At 39.7% G+C, this 25,362-nt stretch overlaps 1 protein-coding gene across 1 annotated transcript in view; it reads left to right on the top strand.

Annotated features, from left to right (window-relative positions):
- fto (FTO alpha-ketoglutarate dependent dioxygenase) overlaps positions 1 to 25,362 on the top strand; it is a 411,486-nt gene that overhangs the window by 86,084 nt on the left and 300,040 nt on the right. The window contains exons 2-6 of the mRNA XM_057831464.1: positions 5,854 to 5,931; positions 6,895 to 7,906; positions 13,455 to 13,577; positions 22,123 to 22,202; positions 22,449 to 22,592. Of these exons, the coding sequence (XP_057687447.1) occupies positions 5,854 to 5,931; positions 6,895 to 7,906; positions 13,455 to 13,577; positions 22,123 to 22,202; positions 22,449 to 22,592 (1,437 nt within the window). The remainder of the gene's footprint in view (positions 1 to 5,853; positions 5,932 to 6,894; positions 7,907 to 13,454; positions 13,578 to 22,122; positions 22,203 to 22,448; positions 22,593 to 25,362) is intronic.

Here is a 25,362-nt window from a genome sequence, read left to right on the forward strand (position 1 = left end):
AAAACTAGCCCGCGTGATGTTAAGTTGGTAGCAGGTAGCATCTGAGGAGTCTCATAGAGATCACATGTATGTTGAACTAGATGCAATATGATAGACTCGGCCGCGTCTGGGCAGAGGTAATAAACAGCGGCCATCTTAAAGCAGTAGAGCGCTAAGCGCTAATAAAGAGCGCTAAGCGCTAGTAAAGAGCGCTAAGCGCTAGTAAAGAGCGCTAAGCGCTAATAAAGAGCGCTAAGCGCTAAAAAATAAGATTAACGTTACTGTCTGAGTCACTAGCTCACGCAACGTTAGCCCTGCGGAGGGCTAGGTTTCTATTAATTATGACCACTTTCGATGCGTGGCTAATGTGTCTTACATACAGGCTTTAACATAACATAGCTTTGTGGAGTGATAAGGGTGTAAAATAAAAACTCAATAATGCTAACTATCAATTTTAGCTTAGTAGTCATTGCTGGATAAAACACCAAGTAGCACTGGTCCCTAATGTGCTCCAATACAGCCTGTATCATACATTTATCTTGAACACTGCAAAAACACAAAATCCTATCAGGACTTACAGTTAGACTAACTTAAAACTTAACTAGAACTTAAAAATGGCTTGACACAAATAGAAATTCAATTGAAACACGTGGGAAAAAATCCTAACTTTTAAGTGATGTGTGTTATCAAGCGTAATGGCATTTTTAAGTATAAATATATATATATATTTTTTTTTAATAAGATCTAAAGGTTTTTTGAATGAAAGCAGTGAATTTGTCTTTTTTTTTATTCTAGTTACATCTGAGATGCAATTGTTGGCTGTTTTCAACAATATACATCGAAAATAAAGACATTGATTGACTGAAAATGGTTCAAGATTAGATGAAATGTCTTGTTTTCTCATGTATATTTATAATTGCTCTTCACCTAAAAATATATTTGTTTTATCCGATTACTCGATTAATCGATAGAATTTTCAGTCGATTACTCGATTACTAAAATATTCGATAGCTGCAGCCCTAGTATGAACCTAGCGTAATTTGCATGCCATGGGACCATATCCTCAAAAGAGTCTGATTTCAGCTTGGCAACTAAAGATGTGGATATGTTTAAATTTTGGATGCAATTGTAGTAATATTTCACTTTACAGGAATACTATTGGATATAGCCTTAAAGAAAATCACTCTCAACAAAGCAGGACTAATGAAATGATGTGTCTGTTCTACTTATGAAGTCATCCCTAGGCCTCATTCTACCATGTATCTGTGATTCATGACGTATTAGTTAGATTAAGGGAAGCCAGATGAGATTGACTTGTCCTCCGGCAGAAAGCACACAACATCCAATGTGTTTAAACATACCAGTGATTTAGTCTCAAAAGGCTTTTTTATCCTTTAAAGATGCCGAGCTATCTGGCTATTCTCAGCCGCCGGTGCCAAAACTGGACATTAATCTACTCTGAAAGCTTTGAAGAAAGTGTCCACTTGTATGTCACAGATGGGGGAAATATATTAAATTAATAAATAAACGGTACAAAATGCGATATCTCTTATAGGGTAGGATCAAAGCAAACCAATTGAGTCCTATTCTACCTAATATGTTTTTCTATGATAAACAGTCTGGTTGAAGGGATAATCCCATCAAGCAAGCGAGAGATTAAAAATGGAGAAAGAAAAAAACACATCTGATATATCACTCAGCACAGGGACAGTTGGCATGGCTACCGTGAAGCATTATTATTGGATTGGTAATCTTGCTTCTTGGGTCCTTTTTTCTGTGGTTTTCCTTCCACAATCAGGTGCTTACACCAAGACGGTGCAGGCAGATATGCTGGTTCTCTGGTTAAGAAGTCCACAGTCCATCCAGTGGCAACTTATTTCTTTTGTGTGGAATTTCAGAGCAGCTTGATGTATTTGACGGGTGCGTGACAGCAGCTCGAGTGCGAGCTGGGTTGAGGCGTTACATCGTCTGCTAGTCCTGACCACACGTTACTTCTAAATCTTGGTTTGAAAGACCACTTTGAGATAGTGATATATAGTATACTGTATGCATACAGTAAATGTGTGAGCATAAAAGGATATACAGGCAAGACTGGCTCACCGCCGCACCTTGATACTGTTAGCTCTGTCATGAGGCACAATTTGACAAAGACAAATGTGTGTCAAGTTGTCAGTTCTCTTTCAACTGGTCTTTGAACACACTTTGGCCATGAATAGTGCATGTTGTTTTGTTTTTCAAGAATCAAACTTCAGGTCGGCTTTGTTTTTTTCTCCCTCAGCCTGCACACTCATGTGCATCCTTTAGGAAAACTGTCAGCATACGTTGTTTTGTTCAGCCGCAAAGTAAGATTCATCGCTGAAGGTGAATTCCCCAATCTGTTTGAAGGAGAACTATAGCCAGATTTTTTTTGACTATTTGTTTTTGTAGATGTGTTGTATTAGCCCTTCTCAAAAAAATAGCTGATTGTGATAAAGTTCCTTATTTTCTGTAATGTACTGATAAACATTAGACCTTCATATATTTTAGATTCATTACACACAACTGAGGTAGTTCAAGCCTTTTATTGTTTTAATATTGATGATTTTGGCAAAAAAAAGTCAAGAAAAAACAAAAATCCCTATCTAAAAAAATTTGCATATTTCATCTGACCAATACAAACACGTGCTTTTTAATACAAAACAAGTCAACCTTCAATTAATTGTATCAGCTATGCACTCAATACTTGGTCGGGAATCCTTTTGCAGAAATGACTGCTTCAATGCGACGTGGCATGGAGGAAATCAGCCTGGCATTGTTGAGGTGTTATGGGGGCCCAGGATGCTTCAGTAGCAACCTTAAGCTCATCCACAGTGTTGGGTCTGGTGTCTCTCAAGTTCCTATTTACAATATCCCTCAGATTCTCAATGGGGTTTAGGTCAGGAAGGTTTGCAGGCCAACTGAGCACAGTAATGCCATGGTCAGTAAACCATTTACCAGTGGTTTTGGCACTGTGACCAGGTGCCAGGTCGTGCTGAAAAATTAAATCTTCATGTCCATAATTCTATTCAGCAGATGGAAATATGAAGTGCTCCAAAATCTCCTGATAGCTAGCTGCATTGACCCTGAACTTGATAAAACACAGTAGACCAACACCAGCAGTTGAAATGGCACCCCAGACCATCACTGACTGTGGGTACTTGACACTGGACTTAAGACATTTTGGTATTTCCTTCCCCCCAGTCTTCCTCCAAACTCTGGCACCTTGATTTCAGAATGACATGCAAAATTTGCTTTCATCTGAAAAAAGTACTTTGGACCACTGAGCAACAGTCTAGTGCTGCTTCTCTGTAGCCCAGGTCAGGCGCTTCTACCGCTGTTTCTGGTTCAAAAGTGGCTTCACCTGGGGAATGTGGCCCCTGTAGCCCATTTCCAGCACACACCTGTGCACAGTGGCTCTGGATGTTTCTACTCCAGACTCAGTCCACTGTTTCTGCAGGTTCCCCAAGGTCTGGAATCGGCCTTTCTCCACAATCTTTCTCAGGGTGCGGTCACCTCTTCTGGTTGTGCAGCGTTTCCTGCCACACTTTTTCCTTCCTACAGACTCCCCAATGAGGTGACTTGATACAGCACTCTGAGAACAGCCTATTCGCTCAGAAATTTCTTTCTGTGTCTTAGCCTCTTGCTTGATGGTGTCAATGATGGCCTTCTGGACAGCAGGCAGGTCGGCAGTCTTGCCCATGATTGCGGTTTTGAGTAATGAACCATGCTGGTAGTTTTTAAAAGCCTCAGGAATCTTTCACAGGGGTTTTGAGTTAATTCGTTAATTCAGATGATTAGGTTAGTAGCTTCTTTAGAGTACCTTTTCATGATATGCAATTTTTTTGAGATAGGGATTTTTGGTTTTTCTTGACTTTATTGCCAAAATCATCAATATTTAAACAATAAAAGGCTTAAACTACTTAAGTCATGGGTGACCAAGTCCAGTCCTCGAGAGCCCCCATCTGGCTTGTTTTCCATGTCTCCCTCCTTGAACACACCTGAATGAAATGATCAGCTCATCAGCAAGCGCTGCAGGAGCCTGAGAATGATCCGGATTATTTGATTCAGGTGTGTTGGAGGAGGGCAACATGGAAAACAAGCTGGATAGGGGCTCTCGAGGACCAGACTTGGGCGACCCTTACTTAAGTGGTGTGTAATGAATCAAAAATATATGAAAGTCTAATGTTTATCAGTACATTACAGAAAATAATGAACTTCATCACAATATGCTAATTTTTTTAGAAGGACTTGTATGTTCAACCAAAACATGGTATTCAGGTTGTGTTATGCTCCTGGAATAAATCATTTAAACTTAGGCTTTGCTAAAATATGTTCATAAATGATCATGTCATAAATGTGCAACATACACAGGGAGTACACTTACCTGTTTTTGTTTGGCAACTTGAAGTACTCATCATACACAGGCATACTGGAGATGTTAATTTCAGTTACCCGCAAGATTCTCCGAGACAGTTGTTCACTATAAAAGGTGCACGTATTAACAAGATTGTATTTTCACTAGTAAAAGCAGCATTCTAATACTACGGTAGTCGATGAATTACGATAGTTGGTGTATTTATGGGGAACCTAGTGCCACATGACTTATGAGGCAGATTTTTCCTGAAAATCTGGGTTTCTCAACATTTATAACCTTGAAAATTTGTGACCAAGGAGGTTTCACTATATTTCACTCATACATGAGTACCTGAAGTACGTCAACATCAGGTCCTAAAAAATGTGTACTATAAATGTCGATGGAAAATATACAAGTTGGGTTTTCCTGAAACAATTTCCAAGGCTTAGAGATTGACAGGCCTTTCATGTATAATCCTCTAAAGATGTTAAAAACTAGACAAGCATCTGCAGGTCGTGAATGATCTCTGCACCCAACTATGAACACACTATGTACAAATGTTGTGTACATACATTTATATTTTTCCATCCCTGTTGTCATTGGATTTATGGGTCAGGAGTGGAATGTGAACCAATGAAAGGGTGGTAAAGTTGATGTTTTTTCTTTTTCTTCTTTTTAAACGTTTAAGCTGCTCTCGAAAATGTTTTCTTCTGGCAAAAATGAATGGTGGCCAAGATTTCTGTGTTGTACTGTACCACTTTCTATTTTCTATTTCTATTGCTAATCTAAAGACAATCAGGATAGTGACTAATAAGTCCGACATCATCATTGAGCTGAATGTTTCCAAAATTTAGCTAGCATAAATTTGGAACCTCAACATCAATGTGTGATAATTGAATTTTTGTTTTGAGAAATTCCATTTTTGACCATGTGCACACATGATCCGTGAAATAAATGGTCCAGTTGTTTCAGATGACATTAGAAGGATTTAGAGTCAGCTAGAGAGAGGATACCAATGTCACTGTCACATCTTCACAAATGCCTGTATTCTGGAATAAACTCTTCAAAAACTAAACCACACGTTTCATTTAGGTTGTGGATTTGGTTGCATTCTTATCGGAATACAAGGTTCCACTGTATGTAATCCCGTCAAAGAATCCTCTGCAAAGAGTCTTTGCATGCCCTGTCTTTATAAGCTGAAAAAGCAGCCACACAATCAGTTGAAATCTACATTTTTATTCTATATATATTCACTTGAGACAGGCCTTGGTTCAGGACCACATTTTGAAGGTCTCCTTTCACTCGAATTCCAGACTGGGTCTTGGTTTAGGTCTTTGTTGTGGTCATGGCTTCCAAAACTGTTGGTCTTGTCTTAGTTTAAGGGATTTCGGGTTTCGGGCAATCTGTGGTCATGAGAACGCAAGTAGTTATTTCCGCTATGTAGGTGCTGAGTTGAAATGACCTTCTAATATTTATGTATATTTGGCCTTTTTGTCTCGCAGAAGAGAAGGTTACTACAGGAGTTGGGAGACCAAAAGATCCCTTATCGAGGACCTTCTGATCAGGGATTTCAGCAACTGGTAAGTCAGCAACGTTGTTTCCTGATGGTGATGATACTTACAAGGAGATGGTCGTGCACAGAATTATGTTTTTTGGCCAAATCTTTATGACAAGTATGACTCTTCTGTACAAATTCGGGCAGGAACAAAATTCCCTACTAAAATATTGACCTTCTGTATATTTCTGTATGCATATGTGTCTTTTACAGTGGTACCGCTATTTATGACAATAATTAGTTCTGGAAGTAGTCTTGTAATCTAAACATTCTGTAAGTAGAGACATGTTTTACATGTAAATGCCCTAATCTGTTCCAAGCACTTCTGGAACGCCATATTTTAGAATCTGGGTAAAACTGGAAAAAATCAACAGCCAAAAAGATTTGAATCATTCCACATACCTAAACAAACCGTTAATACCTGTAATGATGTAGATGATCGAACATAATGCAAAGAATAAGAAAAAAAAAATCTTACCTTTTCGAGTGAGGCAATGTCCTCTTTCGCTAGATTGATGGTGCCTATCGCCTATCCAACTCTTCGTCACACAGAAACGTGAGGAGATCTGTGTTCTAATGTAGTGAGCAGTCTGTGGGCTTAAAAAAAACTTAGACAAACTCGAGAAGGGACCTGTGCTCTTTTGGCTCAGACATTGACCCTCGAGACAACAATAACACAGCTGCAACTGTACGTGTCAACATACTGCGGCACTCAAATTGAAACATCATCAACAATAGGCCAATACGAGAGAAGAATCCCATTACGGAAGCATTATGGGAGGCAATTTTTTCCCATTTAGTTGTGCCGTAACATGAAAATTACGTTTTTAGAGACGTTCGTAATTAGAGGTACCACTGTAGAAGGTCTACTCTTCAACACGTCCCATGAGGTTTTATCCGGTACTTTTGCAATTGTGGTAGAGCACTGGATAAAATGGATTTCAAACTTATCCAATACTTTTTTTTTTTTTTTTTATGCCTATCTTAGTGGGACACCAGTTATTCTGGCCTGGTTCTGAGGAGAGCCTGCTCGTTGCCTGCAGAGCTCCACTGTAGAGTTCAGGCCGCTCTACTCACCCTGCGTAAAAAGGGCTGCCTCTTGAGGGATCTAGTCCGTGTCCGGGACCGGGACGTCTTCACTTCCGTGTCGCGGGCTCTGCTGGGTGAGCCCGGCCACACCTACCGGTACCTGGACACAAGGCTCTTTGCCATCCCCTGGCACAGCGAAGACTCTGAGGTTAAAGAGCAAAGTTGTTGTGAGCCAGGTCTGAGGGCAGCCTGCAAAGCCTTGTGGGAGCTCAACACCTTCTTCTCTTTCGATGTGTCTCAGCTGAGAGAAGGAGACAGACTAACGCAAACTTCGAAAGTGGTTCAGGGCGCGGATACCAAGGGGAGCGATGAGGCTGATGTTGAATCCAAACACAGCGAGGACTCACGAAACAGTGAGGGCGGGGACTCTGGGTCCAGGCAGAGTGAGGAAGGGGACACAGAGTCCAAGCACAGCGAGGAGTGGGATGTGGAGTCTAAACACAGCGACGAAGGTTGTTCGGCATTAAAAAGGGAAGGCGAGTGGGAGACGGCGTCCAAACACAGCAGTGACGGGGAAGAACCCTCACTGAGCAAAGCGACTGATGCCGTGTTGGAACACAGTGAAGGAAAATGTCCCACCTTGTCACTCAAAACTGCCAGTGTTACGCCAACAGCAGGCCAAGGGGAGCTACAAGCGGCCCAACTCGAGCACAGCAGCCTCTCAGATTACCACATTAAAGACAAAGGAGAACCAGGTGGCTGCTCTGAGCCCAGCCCATTACAGGAATTCACCAGATCCGTAAAGTTCAATGTCACCTTACTCAACTACATGGACCCAGCAGCCATGAGCCAACTCAAAGAGGAGCCCTATTATGGCATGGGAAAAATGGCCGTCGGGTGGCACCATGACGAGAACCTGATCAGTCATTCGCCAGTGGCTGTTTATAGCTATAGCTGCCATGATGACAAAGGTAAGTGTCACTGTGTTCTAATTAGACGGGACACTTTAATCTACATCACATCACACCGGCGATGAGCTCCATCTCAACAATAACCTATCAATTTATCTGCGTCGCTTTCAAGTGGATCAAATGCTGCTAACCTTACGTGTTGCGCCACCCGGCAGCATCTGTAGACGCGGGCCTCTGACGCAGCCACCATCAGATTCATCTGTGTGATAGTGTCAGGGCATTAGCAAATGTCATCGGCGGTTCGCTGCTGACAGCCTTATCGAGAGATCACAGACATCGGTTGCCGAGTTCAATGGCGCTGCGTTAACAAACAGGCCTTATCACACATGCCACATCTCATCTAAATTTCCCCGAGAAATGATCAATGCGCAATTATCTGATAGGGAATAATGAACCCTTCTTTGATAAGTGTTTCCACAACTGCACTGGATGGATAAAACCAAGTCTGCTAACCATAGGGCGTGGGCTGAAGTGATGATAGTATTTCCTGATTTACTTGATTGCGTGCCTTGATGAGAGAAGTTTGCTTTCTAGAGCACATGCAAAACAATTTATGGATGAGCGGGGATGTCACGGTGAACAGTTTCTTTTGTTTCCTGAAAATGTTGTTAGAATATAACACTACTGATTTTGCAGTATAATTATTCAGTTTTTAAAATTCTACTTCTAGTATTAAGAAAGTTTTGCCGTAACATAAAAACTCAAAAAACACCCTCAATGATGGTTTCGCTTAGAATCAATGGCGTCAATATTGGTCCTGATTGTGCAGCATTGTTGTTTTTGGCAGCCATTTTAATTTTTGTCATAGTATTTTGGACGAAAGTACTTATTATTCTTAGTCATACTTTAGTCATTTCAAAATGTGTTCGTCTTCGTCTAGTTTTAGTCAACGAAAACGCAGACAAATTTTGTCTAGTCTTGGTCGACAATTCTCAAAATGTTTTCGTCTATAAACTTTTAAAAGTAGGGCTGTCAAACGATTAAAAATTTTAATCGAGTTAATTACAGCTTAAAAATTAATTAATCGTAATTAATCACAATTAATCGCAATTCAAACCATCTATAAAATATGCCATATTTTTCTGTAAATTATATATATTCTGTAAAATAAATTGTTGGAATGGAAAGATAAGACACAAGATTGATATATACAGTGGGGGGAACAAGTATTTGATACACTGCCAACGGGAAAATCCATTGGCAGTGTATCAAATACTTGTTCTCCCCACTGTACATTCAACATACGGTACATAAGGACTGTAGTGGGCATTTCACTCTACTGTCATTTAAATCTGTCTATGCTGTCCTCACTCCGAAGTGTCTACTTTTTCCAAAGCTAGACAGCTAGTGAACGACGCCTTAATAATCAGACTTCTTCCTTTTTCATCTGATTTATTAATAAAATAGCCTCAAACCATTGTCCTCTTTAGACCGTCATAAAACTACAAAAAAAAAAAGTACACAAGCATTGCATTAGCTTAGCACGCTATACAGGTTCACTAAACATAAACAAAAAGTGTCTCATACAAAAAATAGAACATTTTGCTTACTAACATAATATATACATTCTTTACAACAACCATACTTACGGACAAATCTTGTCCAAGGATCATATAAGCACAACATTACAACGTAGGCTTCAGTCCGAGACGTCGTGCAGCCATATGAACTGGCAAGAAAAAAATAAACCATGTCGCAAAGCGACCACAAGAGTTCGCTGTTGTGCTGCAGCACAAAAACTCTTGCTGTAAAACTTACCAAAAGAAAGAATACTGTCTGAGCGGGACATGTGCGTTAATTGCGTCAAATATTTTAACGTGATTAATTTAAAAAATTAATTACTGCGCGTTAACGCGATACTTTTGACAGCCCTATTTAAAAGTTATAAAAGTTTTAGTCCATGAATACATAAATAAATAAAAGGTTCCCAAATATTTTGGAACGAACATGACAGAGGAGCACATAACTGTAGAGTCTACAAGAACATCACCATTTTAATGATGATAATACACACACTGCAGGAAAGCAGTGCGTTATTTTTAAATAATTAAACTCACCTTGACGCCACGAACTGGATGTAAAATGTTTTCCATGAGTTTAAAAAGACACTGAGACATGGCGCTAATGCTCACGCGAACGCTATGCTAACACTACAAATTAGTTTAGTGTATGATGATCACTCAGCACAGACCTTTAAAGACTAAAGCAAAATAGCATAGCCAAGATACGAAAACAAAACTTACCAAGCAGCACCTGACATATGTTTTAACAAAAGGAGCCTGGAATGGGTACACGCTTAAGCCTGTGTGTGTGTGTGTGGGGGGGGGTACCACATCACATGAATGACCCGACCAAACACTGCTAAACGCGTTCTAACTACACATACAATAAGAAAGTATCACAAATTGTGAATTTATGACAGAAACCATGGCGATTTTTCATCTCGTTCTCGTGGCGTCAAACAACATCTGGCATCCATCTCGTTATGTTTTAACCTCCCAAGACACGTTTCCAGCACGTCATCATAACGTCATTGTCTTGAAAGAAATTGTTCGTTGACGAAATATTATCGTCATCGACGAAAATATCACTTTTGTGCAGCTGGACAGGCCTTAAATAAACATTTAATAATGTCCTAGCCAGTTACTTACTGATGGTTTTGTGGTACATTCACTGCACTTCAGTGCAGATTGAGGTTCAGTTCCCACTCATTGATGGTGTGAAATGAGAGTGAATTGTTATCCGCCTTGCGACTGACAGGTGACCAATTTAGGGTATATTGTAGTCCGCTTTTTCCCCACAGTCGGCAAATATAGGCTCCAGCACCCCACAACATGAACAGGATTAGTGGTGTAGGGTAGTGAGTTGATTAAGAAATGGATTCATTGTCGCTTTCACTAGACACTTGCAAGAGTCTGAGAGGTATTATTAGCAAGTCAAGTCAAACACAAATGAATCAGGTGCACTGTCAAACATGGTCCACAGCTGACTTTCCTTCACTTGGGTGTCGTAAGCAGAAACACCTGCTGAAGCGTTCCGCTTCAACCATTTGCCACGGGCCATTTCAGTGTAGACCTTCAAAACATTGCGGCCTAACACCTCACCACATTATACAGCTGTGTCTCTTTCAGAGTGCAGAGACCAAAGTCTGACCAGAGCGTTATTCCGGTGGTTGAATCTGAAGTGTTCCCAGGACCAAGCTGAAGAAATTAACGTCTTTTAACCAATAAGGCTTTTTCATGTTAATATGACTGGTTGCCTAAGGGAAGCACGCTCCATCCAGATATCCAAAGGAATCTGCCATGGCTGTGTTTTAACCCACACATAGGCTGATATTCTACCATTGCCGAGGCCTTGGGGAATTCTGTCATTACCCGGCTCTGAGAGCACAATGGCGGGAAATTAAGTTACTATTTATCCGTGCTGAGTAAAAAGGAAAAGGCAGCTGCGGGGCAAAGAGGCCCGGAAAGACTTTAGTATCGATTTGTGCTGAAGGGTGTCGGCCAGCCAGGTTAAATCTTATTTTCTGAGCATGCTGTCGTAGGAACAGCAAGAGGGGAGAACAGTGCAGGCGCTTACTGTGAACGGAAACAGGAACATCATGCCCTAGCCGCCATCCAATAACACTCATTGAACAACATCTAGCCAAGGCTTTTATCCAACAGTGTCCTATTGCACATGCCAATGATGGCATAACGATCTGCAGACAGCCAGATTAACGCGCAATGCAGACTGCCAAGTAATCCCTACTTTTTTAGACATAGATGTGTACACAGCAATCTACTTGGATTTCTTAGGGATATCAATTGTACATTTCCGATATCGCTAAAGTTGAAGCATTCTGTATGTAATACTTAAAAAATGTATTTATTTGCAAGAATCTGATTAAATGCTTTGCCAGTACATCAACATATTATACTGTACATGTAGAAACATGAAAATTTATCGATATGATTAAACACCTGTTTGTATTTTAATTATAAAGTTTAACGTCCTTAATTAGTGAAAAGAATGTGTTTATCACTTTTTTCCCTTTTTTAAACAAACTAAGTTCCTACATGCGCTTTTAATTGAACAGTCGCCATAATCAAAATATTTTAAATTTGGTATTTTCTATTTACAGGTTGAAGGCCTGACGAGTTGCCTCACATGTTGTTGTTGTTATTGCAGGGTGTGTGTAAAGTATCATTATTATTCTTATTTTTAAATCCATTTCTCCGTTATCCATAGACTGATCACAATGAAATTTGATGGGTATATTCAAGAGATGTACAGTGATCACTCATTTTTCATGGTTTATAGGGACCAGAACCCGCCATGATAAGTGAAAAAATGGGAAGTAGCACCCCCCGCCCACAAAAAAAAAAAAAAAAAAAATCTGTTCAATTTATTTATTCAGATTTAGCATTGGAAAGAGATATAGGTAAGACAAAAAACTTTTATCTATACAAATATCTTGATAAATGTTTTTAAGCACTTCAAATGTGATATGATATTGAATATGTTACTGTCCCACCGAATTATTTTTAAACAAAAATAAAGTAAAAAATGCTCATCTGTATTAAATGCTTCTTTGAGTCCACCCAAATCCGCTCAAGCTGCTCGCTTACACACAGAGTTGCCACAGTAACTGTTTAACAAGTTAAACTATGATTGGCGCATGCGGCGCTTTGAAGTTTCAGCTCCCAGGCATCAGTGGCGAGATCAAACATTAACGTCTGTCAATCATCATTAACTTTAATAAGCAACTCCAGTGCACTGCCTGACCAACAAACAGTAGCAGGAGGGAGAGTGACAATACGTGATCGCGAAAAAATAAAAATCCACAATTGACTGAGGGCGCCAAGTTTGAAGCGTGAAGTAGCGAGGAATCACTTATAGGAATCGATGATCTTTTTGACTCGGTCTAATTAATTAATTACAGATTTATTGTTGCACATAGGTGCAAAGTTGGCCAGAAAAAAGCATGCATGCTCTTCGTTACAGCCTTCAGCCTGTAGTAGTAGAACACTTAGGCTTGTTTTTTCAAGCATTTAAGCCAACAATTATTCATACCTTGGTCAAATTGTTTGTTGATGTAATTTATTTATTTGTTGAATAGGTTTCTTCTTGCAGGGAATGACACGAAATTGTGGCAACAGAAATGTAAGAAATTGAAAAGTACTTCATGATATATCCCATATGACATATCCCAGCTTCTGACCATAATTAGCCCTCAAGGCTAGCTCCAAGATACACATTTGTAAACAGAATGTAAACTCAAAATATTCCTTTTTCGGTATGGATCAGTTGCAATGTGAGCTTGAAAAGAGCTTAAGGACAACTGAATTTGAACCCTGAGTGACAGCCCTTAACTTTATTTACTGGCCCTCCATTTGCTGTTAAATGGTCATAGTATTTTGATTTGTATCACATTTAAAAAGGTGAGTGTAGCACAATAAAACACTTGGCTACATAAAACGTGTTTATATTTCAAATTTGGCTCATTTCACTGCCTGAAATGTGAGGACGCGTGTGTCGTAACGCCAGGCTGTGTTGTGCTTGACAGGGGAGAGCAGCGAGGGCAGCGGGGAGAAAGAGAGCTGGAGGATCGGGCTTAAGGTGGCCTGGGACATCCACACACCTGGCCTGACGCTGCCCCTCCAGTCTGGAGACTGTTATTATATGAGAGGTACTAAATCGCAACAACACACACATCCATTCACAGTGCAGCCACATTCGAAACCATTTTTTTTCCCCAAGCATTCACTCCCTAATGAAACATAAGAGCACCTACAACCATGTAATTCACTCATTTTTTTTGTTCTATTCTCGACGGTTAAACTTCACTGCTGGTGAAAGCAATCTGATGGTTTTTAAATGTTGTCTGCAGGAGTGACTGCTGGCCTGTTAAGTTCCATGAAATTGAGTGCATTAGCGGAGGTTTTGGAAATGCTATTTTGCTGGAGTCAGACAGATGGGCTGAAAGTTTTAGGGTGTAAATCAAAGTTTAAGGCTCAGGTCATTTCGCTGTACTTGGCAGTAAACACATTCAGGCTCATTATTATGTCATCGACACAATTGCATTCTCATGGGAGTTAAGGATTTTGGAAAATACATGCAATGAAAGCATGAAATTTTCTTAGTTTAAAAAATATAATAATAAAATTAATGTTAGTAAGCAATCTTGCAGCTTGGTCTACAGGTTAGCATATCTTCCTCACAGTTCTGACTGAGAACTGGTTAGGTTAATGTTCGAATCCCTGCTTCTTCCTTCACGTTAGCATTTGCTTACCTTATCTGCCTGGTTTTCATTTGATTTTCTGTCTTTTTCCAATAAATTTAATTTTAAACTCTAGATCAGGGGTCTCCAAACCGGTCCTCAAGGGCCGCTGTGAGTGTTTGTTTTTGTTCCAAATGATGGAGCACAGACAAATTAACCAATGGGGTTTCTGCTAAAACCACCAGCACCTTACTGCAAACAACTGATTACACTTGTAAGACACCAGATTTTGAGGGCATTTACAGGTCATTTGCTGTTCATTTTAGGGCATTTCCAGGTCATTTCCTGTTGAGTTTGAGTCCCTGCCTATTCATTTGGGTGATTCCCAGGTCACTTCCTGTTTTGTAACACAAAATAAACAGGAAGTGACCCATACAATACCTCAAAATCAACAAGAAGCAACTGAAAATTAACAGGTAAATGACCTTAAATGGCCAATAATTACCTCATTGCCTGACATTGGCTGCCACTGATGGCCATAGACGTTCAATCTGTTTGAAGTGGGAGGGATGCAACCCTCCCAGTTCAAATAGATTGGACGTCTACTAGTGATAAACTCATTCCAATTCACAGCAGAAGCTTGTTTTTCGGTTTATCAGTTAAAATAAACAGGAACTGACCCATACAATACCCCAAAATCAACAGGAAGTAACTGAAAATCAACAGGTAAATGACCTTAAATGGCCCAAAATTACCTCATTGCCTGACATTGGCTGCCACTGATTGCCATAGACGTACAATCCGTTTAAAGTGGATTGGACGTCTACTAGTGATAAACTCATTCCAATTTGCAGCAGAAGCTTGTTTTTCTGTTTATTAGTTGTTTTTAAAATATCCTAGAACGTTTTCTTGACCAATGTATCAATAATCGTTGTATCGCCATATCGTCAGATCATCGTTATCGGGAGCTTTGTATCGCAAACTGTATCGTATCATGAGTTGCCAAGAGGTTCCCACTCCTAAAAGACATACAGTATACTGATATATGCAAACCCTTACGTTTGCATTATATCTGTTAAAATACTTGCAATATGTGAAGAATATTCTTTATTTAGTGTTGCACCGATACCAATTTTTGGCCCCGATACCGATACCTGGCTGTGCAGTATCGACCGATACCATACCGATACCACTCCGTTTTATATAAAGAGCTACATACTTGGATGTGAAATCATTGCTATCATGACTTTGTCAGGCTGCTGCTTACCTTTGAGAAACCGGAAAAAAGACTATTTCAAAGTGAATCCAGTACATAGATCTTTTTATTGCATACCTGATATGGGTGACAAGAGTTGAATAAACCTTTGGCTCTCAAATGCCAAAATAGTGCTAAATTCGTGAAATTAAAACATGTATAACACGAGCCCAACAGTAACAAAGTAAAAAAAAAAAATCATTCATAATAATAAACTCTGAATGAACTTAATGAACTCTTTAAAACCTCTCAAATAATTAAACAACTGAAGCCTAATTTTTCTGTCTACCGAATGTCTTTTATTTTGTAATTCGTCATTACCGTATTTTTCGGACTATAAGTCGCACCTGAGTATAAGTCACACCAGCCATAAAATGCCCAACGAAGAGGAACAAAACGTACAGGTATATGTCTCACCGGAGTATAAGTCGCATTTTGGGGGGAAATTTACTTGATAAAATCCAACACATAGAACAGATATGTCATCTTGAAAGGCAATTTAATATGAAAATACAATAGAGAGCAACATGCTGAATAAGTGTACAGGATGATGTTACATGATGCATGAACACGAAATGCGAATATACTGTCCTCACCAGAACGCTAGGGCTCGTTCCTGGCTATACAGCGAGCTAAACTCCCAAATGACGATGCTGGACGTCCGTATAATATGCTGAATAAATTTCGTCCTCGATACCAAACAGGTTCACATCAACGTAAATTAATGATAATTAGGTGCTATTACAGCAATGACACAAACGATTAGCATGCGTTCGCTAGCATTAGCACATCGTTCAAACAAGTACACAACTGACTCTAAGTGTCCGACTGTGAGTGGAAAACACACAACAACAACAACAGAAAAGATGATACAACAACAGAAAAGATGATACACACTGGCGTTGCCTCTGTAGAGATATTTTACAAGCATGAACAATGAACGTAGGTTCGCAGCCATGTTTGTTTCTCTCTTTCTCGCCCACTCTCTCAGAGACGCTGCGTAGCCGAGTGAAAGCAGCCAATGTTTATTCTGTATATCCTGGTAGCCGCCCTTTCTCTTACCTCCTCAGACAAAACTTCTAGTCTCTGTTGCTCCGCCATCTCTGCAGAATTCGCATGAAAGTATTAGCATCGGCTTCCGTCTTTATAAGGAATGGGCAAAGGGGGAAGTGACGTATGCCGTTAAGCAGTCAGCACATTTGTATTTTTTTTTTTTTTTTCGTGTGGCAGGATTCCTGCCACCCTCCTTAAAGTTAATTAGTGCCGTTGAAAGTGATGCAGACCCCCTCAAGACATAAAAGGTGTCATTCAACTAGTTGTCAGTCGACATATCATCACAAATATTATGAAAATATTTTATAGAGGTTGAAAAGTTATTAGTATTGCTTTAAGTAAAAATGTGCCAATGAGACAACAACATATGGTTGTGTCACAAACAAGCTATGATTGATGCCTGTCATTTTATTTATTTATTTATTTTGACAAGCAGGAAATATGAGTTTAAATGAATCTGTGGCTCCTTGAAGACACCACATTCTCTTCTTCTGAGGGCGCAGCCTATCCTTCATATTCATCTTGACAGGGCTTGAAGCCGACCTCCTTTTAGCGGCAATGAGATTTACAATAGAACCGTCAGTTTCAGGCCGGGGCCCGATAATAGAGTGATGGGCCGTTGCGCAGACCGTTCTAATGGGACTTGACTGTCGCGGATCAGTGGGGGATTTATGCTCCGCTCGGTGAGCACGCCCTTGAGAGGCCCCTACTGCTGCGTGCCGATAGCGGCTAGCACCAGGGGGCCTCGACCGTCTGTTGCTTTGTCGGCCCACCTGAATTAAGTACTTGGCACAAGCTACACATGCAAAGGTTGCCGGTGCTTTTTCATTCGAGACAGGCCTTCTTTGCTTTCAGTGTAAAAAAAATACTGTCACCGTGTAAAGTATGACACCCTGTCAAACAACAATATGATAAGTGGTGTTAGACGGAAACTAGGCAGGACGGGAAGACGTGATTAGCACGTCTGGCTCACAGACAAGTTCCTAGGTTTGAATTTTAGCCTTTGTGTGTGTGGACTGCATGATGTCCCCTTTATTGTGATGGGTTTTCTCTGGATAGATTGACTTTGTTCCTCATTTTTAAAATATTCATGTTAGATTATTTTTCGGATGCTAACTAGTCCAATGGCTGTGAATGTTTAGTGTGACGTATCATACTAGCCCGGATGAATAAACATTACTTTCTTTTCTTCGAATGTAGACTTTATCTACTACATTTGCCGTGGAGAGTGTCACTCTGGGCAATTAATGGTAAACAGAAAACTCCTGAAAAACTATGAAACTTGTAAATGTATTGTCACATTTTTTTGGGTGTTACAGTCCACTTACACTGGGACCCAGTCAGATACACATGTTTAGAATAGTCTGGTCTCGGTGGAGAGGCACATTGTAATTTACCATAATTTTCGGACGAAAAGCCGCTACTTTTTTCCTTCATTTTGAATCTTGCGTATTATAGTCCAGTGCAGCTTATTTGTTGATTTATTTGGGTTAATAGTTATTACTTTATTTGACATCGGCATCATAAGACTGTCATAAGACTGTCATAATTATGACATGACACTATGATGGGCATTACTAATTGCTTATGACAGTTGTCAATAAGTGTCATCTGGCAAATTATGTTACTAACTCCATTTATGTCCAGGTCGGATCTTTTACATCCATTCAAAAGTGAGATAATTTGCTGGATAACACTAAATAACATCTGGTATAAGCATTCATTAATGCTCATGACAATGTCATGTCATAATTATGATTTTTTGGCGCCACTGTCAAATAAAATGTTACCAAATACCATAATTAGCAATTAATGAAACAACTAGAACAGTAACTGAAGAAATAATTAGCACAGAACATGAATTTTGATTGTTATTTACATCTGTAGCGCTGCAATGCATGCTAAGAGGCATAATAGACTACAACAGTATTGCCAACATGTGGCAGCAGAGGTTGACTGTCTCCCCCATGGGAGCAGTTATGGCCAAATGAAGCTTCTTGAAGCAATGGATATTTACAGGTTCAAAGCTTCATAGTGGTTCATTTGGTCCTATGACAGACACTTATAATACAGTGAGGACAGCTGCGACTTATAGTCCAGTGCGGCTTATCTATGAACAAATGCCGTTTTCGTGTCAAATTTGGTGGGTGGCGGGTTAAAGCTAGGTGTGCCTTATAGTGCGAAAATTATGGTAGTTTCTGCGAGTTTTTCATTCACTGTAGACTTGTGGTTACTAAATCAGCCTGAAGTCAAGATTTGAGTTTGAATCATATTTCCAACATTCTTTTGTGGATCCTGCATGTCTTTCCAATTCTTTCTCTGACTTTCTCTGGATACTCCAGTTTCCTTCCATGTTCCCAAAACATACAGGAGATGTTTGGTTCATTGAAGACTTAATTGTCCTTAGGTGTGAATATGAGAGTAAATTTTTGTCTGTCCTTTACCTGCTCAGCAATTGACTGCTAACTGGTCCACATTGTAATCCAGTTCATCGGATCCAGATCACCCAGCACCTTAGCCAGGACAATCGCACAATAATTGGAAATGGGTGGATGCATGGACAGATAGACAGAAACTACAACCGACACAGCAATGTCTCTCCTGCACTATTTATCTCCTGGTGCCCCCTTTTCGACTACTAATGTCTGAGCCGCTGGAAGCAAATTGAATCACCATCATCTCCACCCAAATAGAATTTGGGTGGTTAAAGAAGGAACAATGCAAGTCTTGACACCGGGCCTGTTCGATAATCAGATTCCCAGCTCCCAATGCACAGGGGAGGGGGTGGGATGCAGACATGATTTGACCCAATATATTTAAAAGCCTGCTTTCTGGAAAAAGGAGGACAAGTGGCAGCAGGCACAGGGGTTGAAAGAAAGATAAATACTTATTACAGTTATTGAGTTTGCCTCAACTCCCCTCTCGATGCCGCCAAAGCATCCGGCGTGCCAAGAAAAGAGCAGATTGATGGAGATAATTTGTTATTGGATATAAACAGTTTTAAAGACGCAGAGTAATTCCGCCCGGGGACCTAATCCGTCACAATCTCATCACTGTGAGGGAGGGGAAAAAATGGCGATGAAGTTGTTTTCTTTGTCGCCGTCTTTTTCTCGCTTCCGCCGCTCCCACCAAACAATAATACAGTTCTCCCAAAGCGCTCGGCTGTTTGACTTTCAAATCGCAGGCATTAGATGGTGTACTTCCCGCTCCAGGCGGGTGTAAATACGCACATGTGCCGCCATCGACAGCCCTGTCATGGCTAAATTAATTATTGGTCTATGAGGCAAATAACGGCAGCACCGAGGAACATCTATACTCACAAGAAACACATGGTGGGATAGGCTGGAAACAGCAGTAAGGCCTCTCCGTAAAGCTCCTGCGATATTGGACAAATGTTTGTCGGTATGGCGCTGGTGTTTTCGACAGATTGAGTGTGATCTGGCGTTGTTTGCTAATTAAGAAACCACAGTACAGTGCCACTTGCTCCGTGTGGACCCAAGGCAGTCTGTCGCACAACACCCAAAGATTCGGGCCACATTGACGGCAGGTATGATGTACATTTTGTTCAATGCATTTTTTAAACTTTTGGACCGCACTCAGACTGAGTTCTCCACTTTCTCCAAAACGCTGTTGTCTGTATGTACTGGTATGCAACATTATCTCTTAACATAGCCAAAACAAGAACTGAGCGCCTGTGGTAGTCTTTGTTCCTACAGATGAACGAGAATGTGTTTTTTTACCATTACTGTATGTAAGTCCTGTAATTGGGTTGTGACCAGTTCTTGGTTTTTACGCCTGACACTCGATATCAGATTGGAAAGGCTTCAGTGACCATAATAAGATAAGTAATATAGGAAATGGATAGATGGAAGTGTTTTTATTTTTTGTTTGCTAGTTCTATTGCTTTGGGAGGTTAATGTACCTATGACAGCATAAAAAAAAATCTTAAATAGCATTATTATGTGAATTAGAATCATATTTTGAGACAATTTGACTATATACAACATTACGGCAAAGCGGAGATGACGAGAAATTAGTTTTTTAATCTACCGTTTAGACCCGCCTGTCATTATAGTGCTCTAGCGTCCCCAGCTGGATGATGACGCTGGCAGGGGTCACGATTTCATCTGATTTAGAATTCAGCCCATTGAGGGGGAAGATTCAGAACGAGGAAAATACGACAAAGAGCAGCAAAACGTTTCATTGTTTCGATCTCTCCAATATTTTTACAAGAGTAAAAATATTGCTAAATAAGTGCAATTTATAATTGCTAAATAAATTGTATGGTCATGACAAATAACAGCCTTGTACTAAATGGAATTTGAAATAATAAAAATGCAGTTATTCAGTACGACAGGGCAAAATTACTGCATATTGGTCAAAACTGCCGACTTCTTCCACTCCCGAACGGTATTTTATGCCACCGGAGTTGGTCTGGCTTTTGTTTGGTTTGGCTGGAGCGGCCAGCCAAACCGGCCGACGTCAGAGCAAGGGTCTGCTCGTGGCCAAGCCGAGGAAAGCTTATTCTCAGCGGGCACGCGAATAGGACCGAGCAGGCTGGATCGGCCAGCCAAACCAGCCGACGTCGGAGCGGGGAGCTTCTTCGTGGCCAAGCTGAGGAAAGTGCATTATCGGCGGGCACGCAAATAGGACCGAGCGGGCTGTACCGGTTAGCTGAACCGGCCGACGTTGGAGCGGGGCACTGCTCGTAGCCAAGCCGAAGAAAGCGCATTCTCGGTGGTCACGCCTTTATTGTCGGCCGTGTGGCCTTCTCCGTGTACAGGGAGTATTTTCACCCACATAATGCAACCCACCCCCTATTAAAATGTGTGCCATAACCCCCGTATTTGACATAATATAAAAAACATGTAGCTTACTCACCTCACAATGGTCCCACAATTGTCGGCTTTGTTTTGGCCATTATCCGCAGTGAACGGGAACTTTTTGAAACCCAAAAAGGCTCAGACGCCTCTCCCTGGTGCAGCAACAAAATCCTGCAGCACATTGTGCTGGCATGATACGAAAAATAAAAATAATACTGTAGTATTGGCTGTATGCTGAAGATGATTATACCACTGATGTCACATTCGCATTCTTCGTCAATCCAGAAAGTCACTCATTTTCATGGCACAGGATTAAAAGAAATTGAATAATTATATCCATCACTTCCACACACAATCAGGCGGTCCATTTCATTCAAGACCATAAAAAAATTGCGTGAAATATGATATATGCTTTTTTTCTGTCATAGGCACTTTAAAGTATTCATTTCAAGGTTCATAGAAACGGAAGCAACTGCATTATGTGTTGTTGTGTGTTATATGTTTGAATGGACATCGTTTAATTATATGGGCAAGGCCCATATAGTAAAATTCCTTTTTTATTAGTTTTTTATATCGCAGGTTCTAGTTATTTTCTGTTTTATTGTGTAAGTTGGATGCAGACTTCATCAGAGAATCACAGCATGCTCCAAGTTTGTTATTTTGAGGACTGTGCAAGAGAGAATAGCATCAGGTGCTAAAGAATACTTTGTAAAGTTTTTTTTTTTCCCTATTTATCTTAACCTGTTGCCCTTTTTAAAACTTCGGTAACCGATGTATATTTTATGCAAAATGCCACAAGCCTAGAAAAATCAAATGATAGCGTAAACCCTAACCTTGCCATTTTCTTTAATGTCTTTATCTTGTTCTTTTGTCTCATTGCCAGATAACCTGAACATCACCCACCAGCACTGCGTCCTCGCCGGAGAAGCTGCACGCTTCAGCTCTACCCACAGGGTAGCCGAGGTATTTACATAAAATGGCTAATATTGAGATTGTTGGAATATTTTCAGAGGTTAAGGTGAGCGCGAGTATCTATGTCCACATTGTCATTGATAATTCGACATTGACAATATCTATGATCATTTATTTGGTAATTTATTTCTAATTTGTCATTTGTATAACCTTGGAACCATTGCTTTTCATAACACTGCAGTGCTACTCGAGGGTCATATTGTGCATCATATGTTCTGTTTGTTTCACCTCCAACAGTGTTCCACTGGGACTCTGACCTACATCCAGTCACGGTGCCAGGAGGCCCTGTCAAACCTGCACACGGACCCCGAGACCGGCTCCCACAGCCTGACGACCCTGAACCCAAACACAATGCAGCATTGTGAGGAGATCCACAATGAGGTGCGTACGCTCTGCAGTGACTGCCACATTGTTTTTATATGACTGAAAAGCTGCCAGTATCACCAGTGTCATTTTGTTAAAACACATGGAATCAAAGGAGACTGTTTAGTCAAGGGGATATAAGATCATAAAAAAATAAAATAACCCAACTGGAAACGGAACACTTCAGCGTTATCACAATTAATAGCAAGTATAAAATACATCAGTTTTCCACATAAAACACAAATTGAAAAATAACTTACTAAAGCTGTCTGAGTGAGGTATGTTGTTTGTTCGCGCATGATTTTGACTGTCTGCGTGTATGTGTGGTGCCCTTATAACATAAGATGCAACAAAGTCATTGAAGTGGACATTATTTTGGTTTATTAAAGTACTGCGTATGAGTGAATGCATAAAAAGCTTGTTTTATCACTAAATTAAATGCAAATTTATTCTTATTTAATTGATTTATTTATACTTGAGACATTTTTACAGAAAATGAATGTCTATTTTATTGATATATGTTTTGTTGTCTTTATTTTATGTGTATTACGTAAGGGTTGAATTGTCATCTATCCTGGTGAAGAAAATGATTCAAGACCAGCTGCAGATATGACAAATCAGACATTATGTTACTAAGTGATGTCATTTTCAATACAGACTGGAAGTGATTAAAACTGAAATCATGTGCACTTTTGTGCACTGCCAACATGTACGCACTGTAGAGTTCAGTAAACAACATTTAAAGACAGTTCTATTAAGTATGATCACATTAATTATGTGAAATGTCCCCATTGTGCTTGTGCGTGAGGGAGAATATGTAGTTTTTTCCTTTGTGGATTATTTGGAGTCATTCTCTTTTTTTTCTGCCGTGCATGATGTAAGTCCAAAAAAAAAAAAAAAAAAAAAAAAATGGCTTTAGCAGTGTTCTTTTTTGCAGCCATTTTAATTTTCGTGGACGCAAATACTTTTTAGTCATTTGAAAATGTGTTTGTGTTCGTCTAGTTTTAGTCAACGAAAACTCAAATTTCGTCTAGTTTTAGTCGACAAGTCTTAAAATGTTTTCGTCTATAAGCCTCAAAAGTTTTAGTCCGTGAATAAATAAATAAAAGGGTTGCAACAATTTCTAATGAACATGACAGACGAGCACATAACTGTAGAGTCTACAAAGACATCATTACCATTACCCATTTTCATGATGATAATCCACATTCAGCAGGAAAACTGCACGTTATTTCCAATTAATTAAACTCACCTGGACGCTACGAGCAGTATGTACAATGTTTTCCAAGAGTTTAAGAAGACACAAAGTCGCTAAATGCTAATGCGAACGCTATGCTTATGCTACAAGTTAGTTTAGTGTGTGATGATCACTCAGCACATACCTTTAAAGGCTAAAGCAACATAGCATATGTAGCCAAGATAACAAAGCAAAACTTACCAAGCACCACCTGACACGTTTCACTTAGGGCTGTCAAAATTATCGCGTTAACGGGCGTTAATTAATTTTTAAAATTAATCACGTTAAAATATTTGACTCAATTAACGAACTCCCCCCGCTCAGACAGATTTAAATGACAATACAGTGAACTGCTTGTTAATTGTGTTTTATGGAGTTTTGCCACCCTCTGCTGGCGCTTGGGTGCGACTGATTGTATGGGCTTCAGCACCCATGAGCATTGTGTAAGTAATTATTGACATCAACAATGGCGGGCTACTAGTTTATTTTTTGATGGAAAATTTTACAAATTTTATTAAAACGAAAACATTAAGAGGGGTTTTAATATAAAATTTCTATTACTTGTACTAACATTTTTCTTTTAAGAACTACAAGTCTTTCTATCCATGGATCGCTTTAACAGAATGTTAATAATGTTAATGCCATCTTGTTGATTTATTGTTATAATAAACAAATAGTCCTTATGTACTGTATTTTGAATGTATATATCCATCTTGTGTCTTATCTTTCCATTCCAACTGTAATTTACAGAAAAATATGGCATATTTTATAGATGGTTTGAATTGCGATTAATTACAATTAATTAATTTTTAAGCTGTAATTAACTTGATTAAAAATTTTAATTGTTTGACAGCCCTAGTTTCACCAAAAGAGCCTGGAATGGGCACAAGCTTAACCCTCTGTGTGGGGCGAGGGGGACGCAGCACATCACGAGTGACACAACCAAACACTGCGTTCTAACGGCACATACAGTAAGAAAATATCACAAATTGCGAATTTATGACAGAAATTGGCAAATTTTCATCTCGTTCTCGTGTCGTCAGACGACAACTGGCCATCTCGTTATGTTTTAGTCTCCCAAGACAACACGACATCGTGACGTCATCGTCATGAAAAAATTGTTCGTTGACGAAATATTTTCGTCATAGTCATCGTTGACGAAAACAACATTGCGCTTGAGAAACTAATGCTTTTGCCCTATTGAATTTTGCCCGTGTGATGTGGGGTGTAGTATATTGGGTAAATTTAATGCTTGCACGTAACAACATAAATTGAGACTTGACTGTGAATTGTTTTGTGTTGCTCTGTATTTTGTATAATGGTGTAGCAGATTATTTTGGGTCAATCATTTTTGTTGTGTCCGTGATTATTCGGAGGGAACTCTTTTACGTTTGAATTAGCTTTCATTTTATGTTTGTTTCTATTGTGCAAGGTGTTTTAAATTACATATTAAAATAATTTTTAAAATTAGTGTGAGGAAACGTCTAGTTTCTGAAGTCGAACTCTTGCTTGAAAACTGCTTCGAATCTTACGAATGTCAAACAAACTGGA

The sequence above is a fragment of the Corythoichthys intestinalis genome, chromosome 1 (assembly GCF_030265065.1).
Source record: "Corythoichthys intestinalis isolate RoL2023-P3 chromosome 1, ASM3026506v1, whole genome shotgun sequence".
NCBI classification, from domain to species: Eukaryota; Metazoa; Chordata; class Actinopteri; order Syngnathiformes; family Syngnathidae; genus Corythoichthys; species Corythoichthys intestinalis.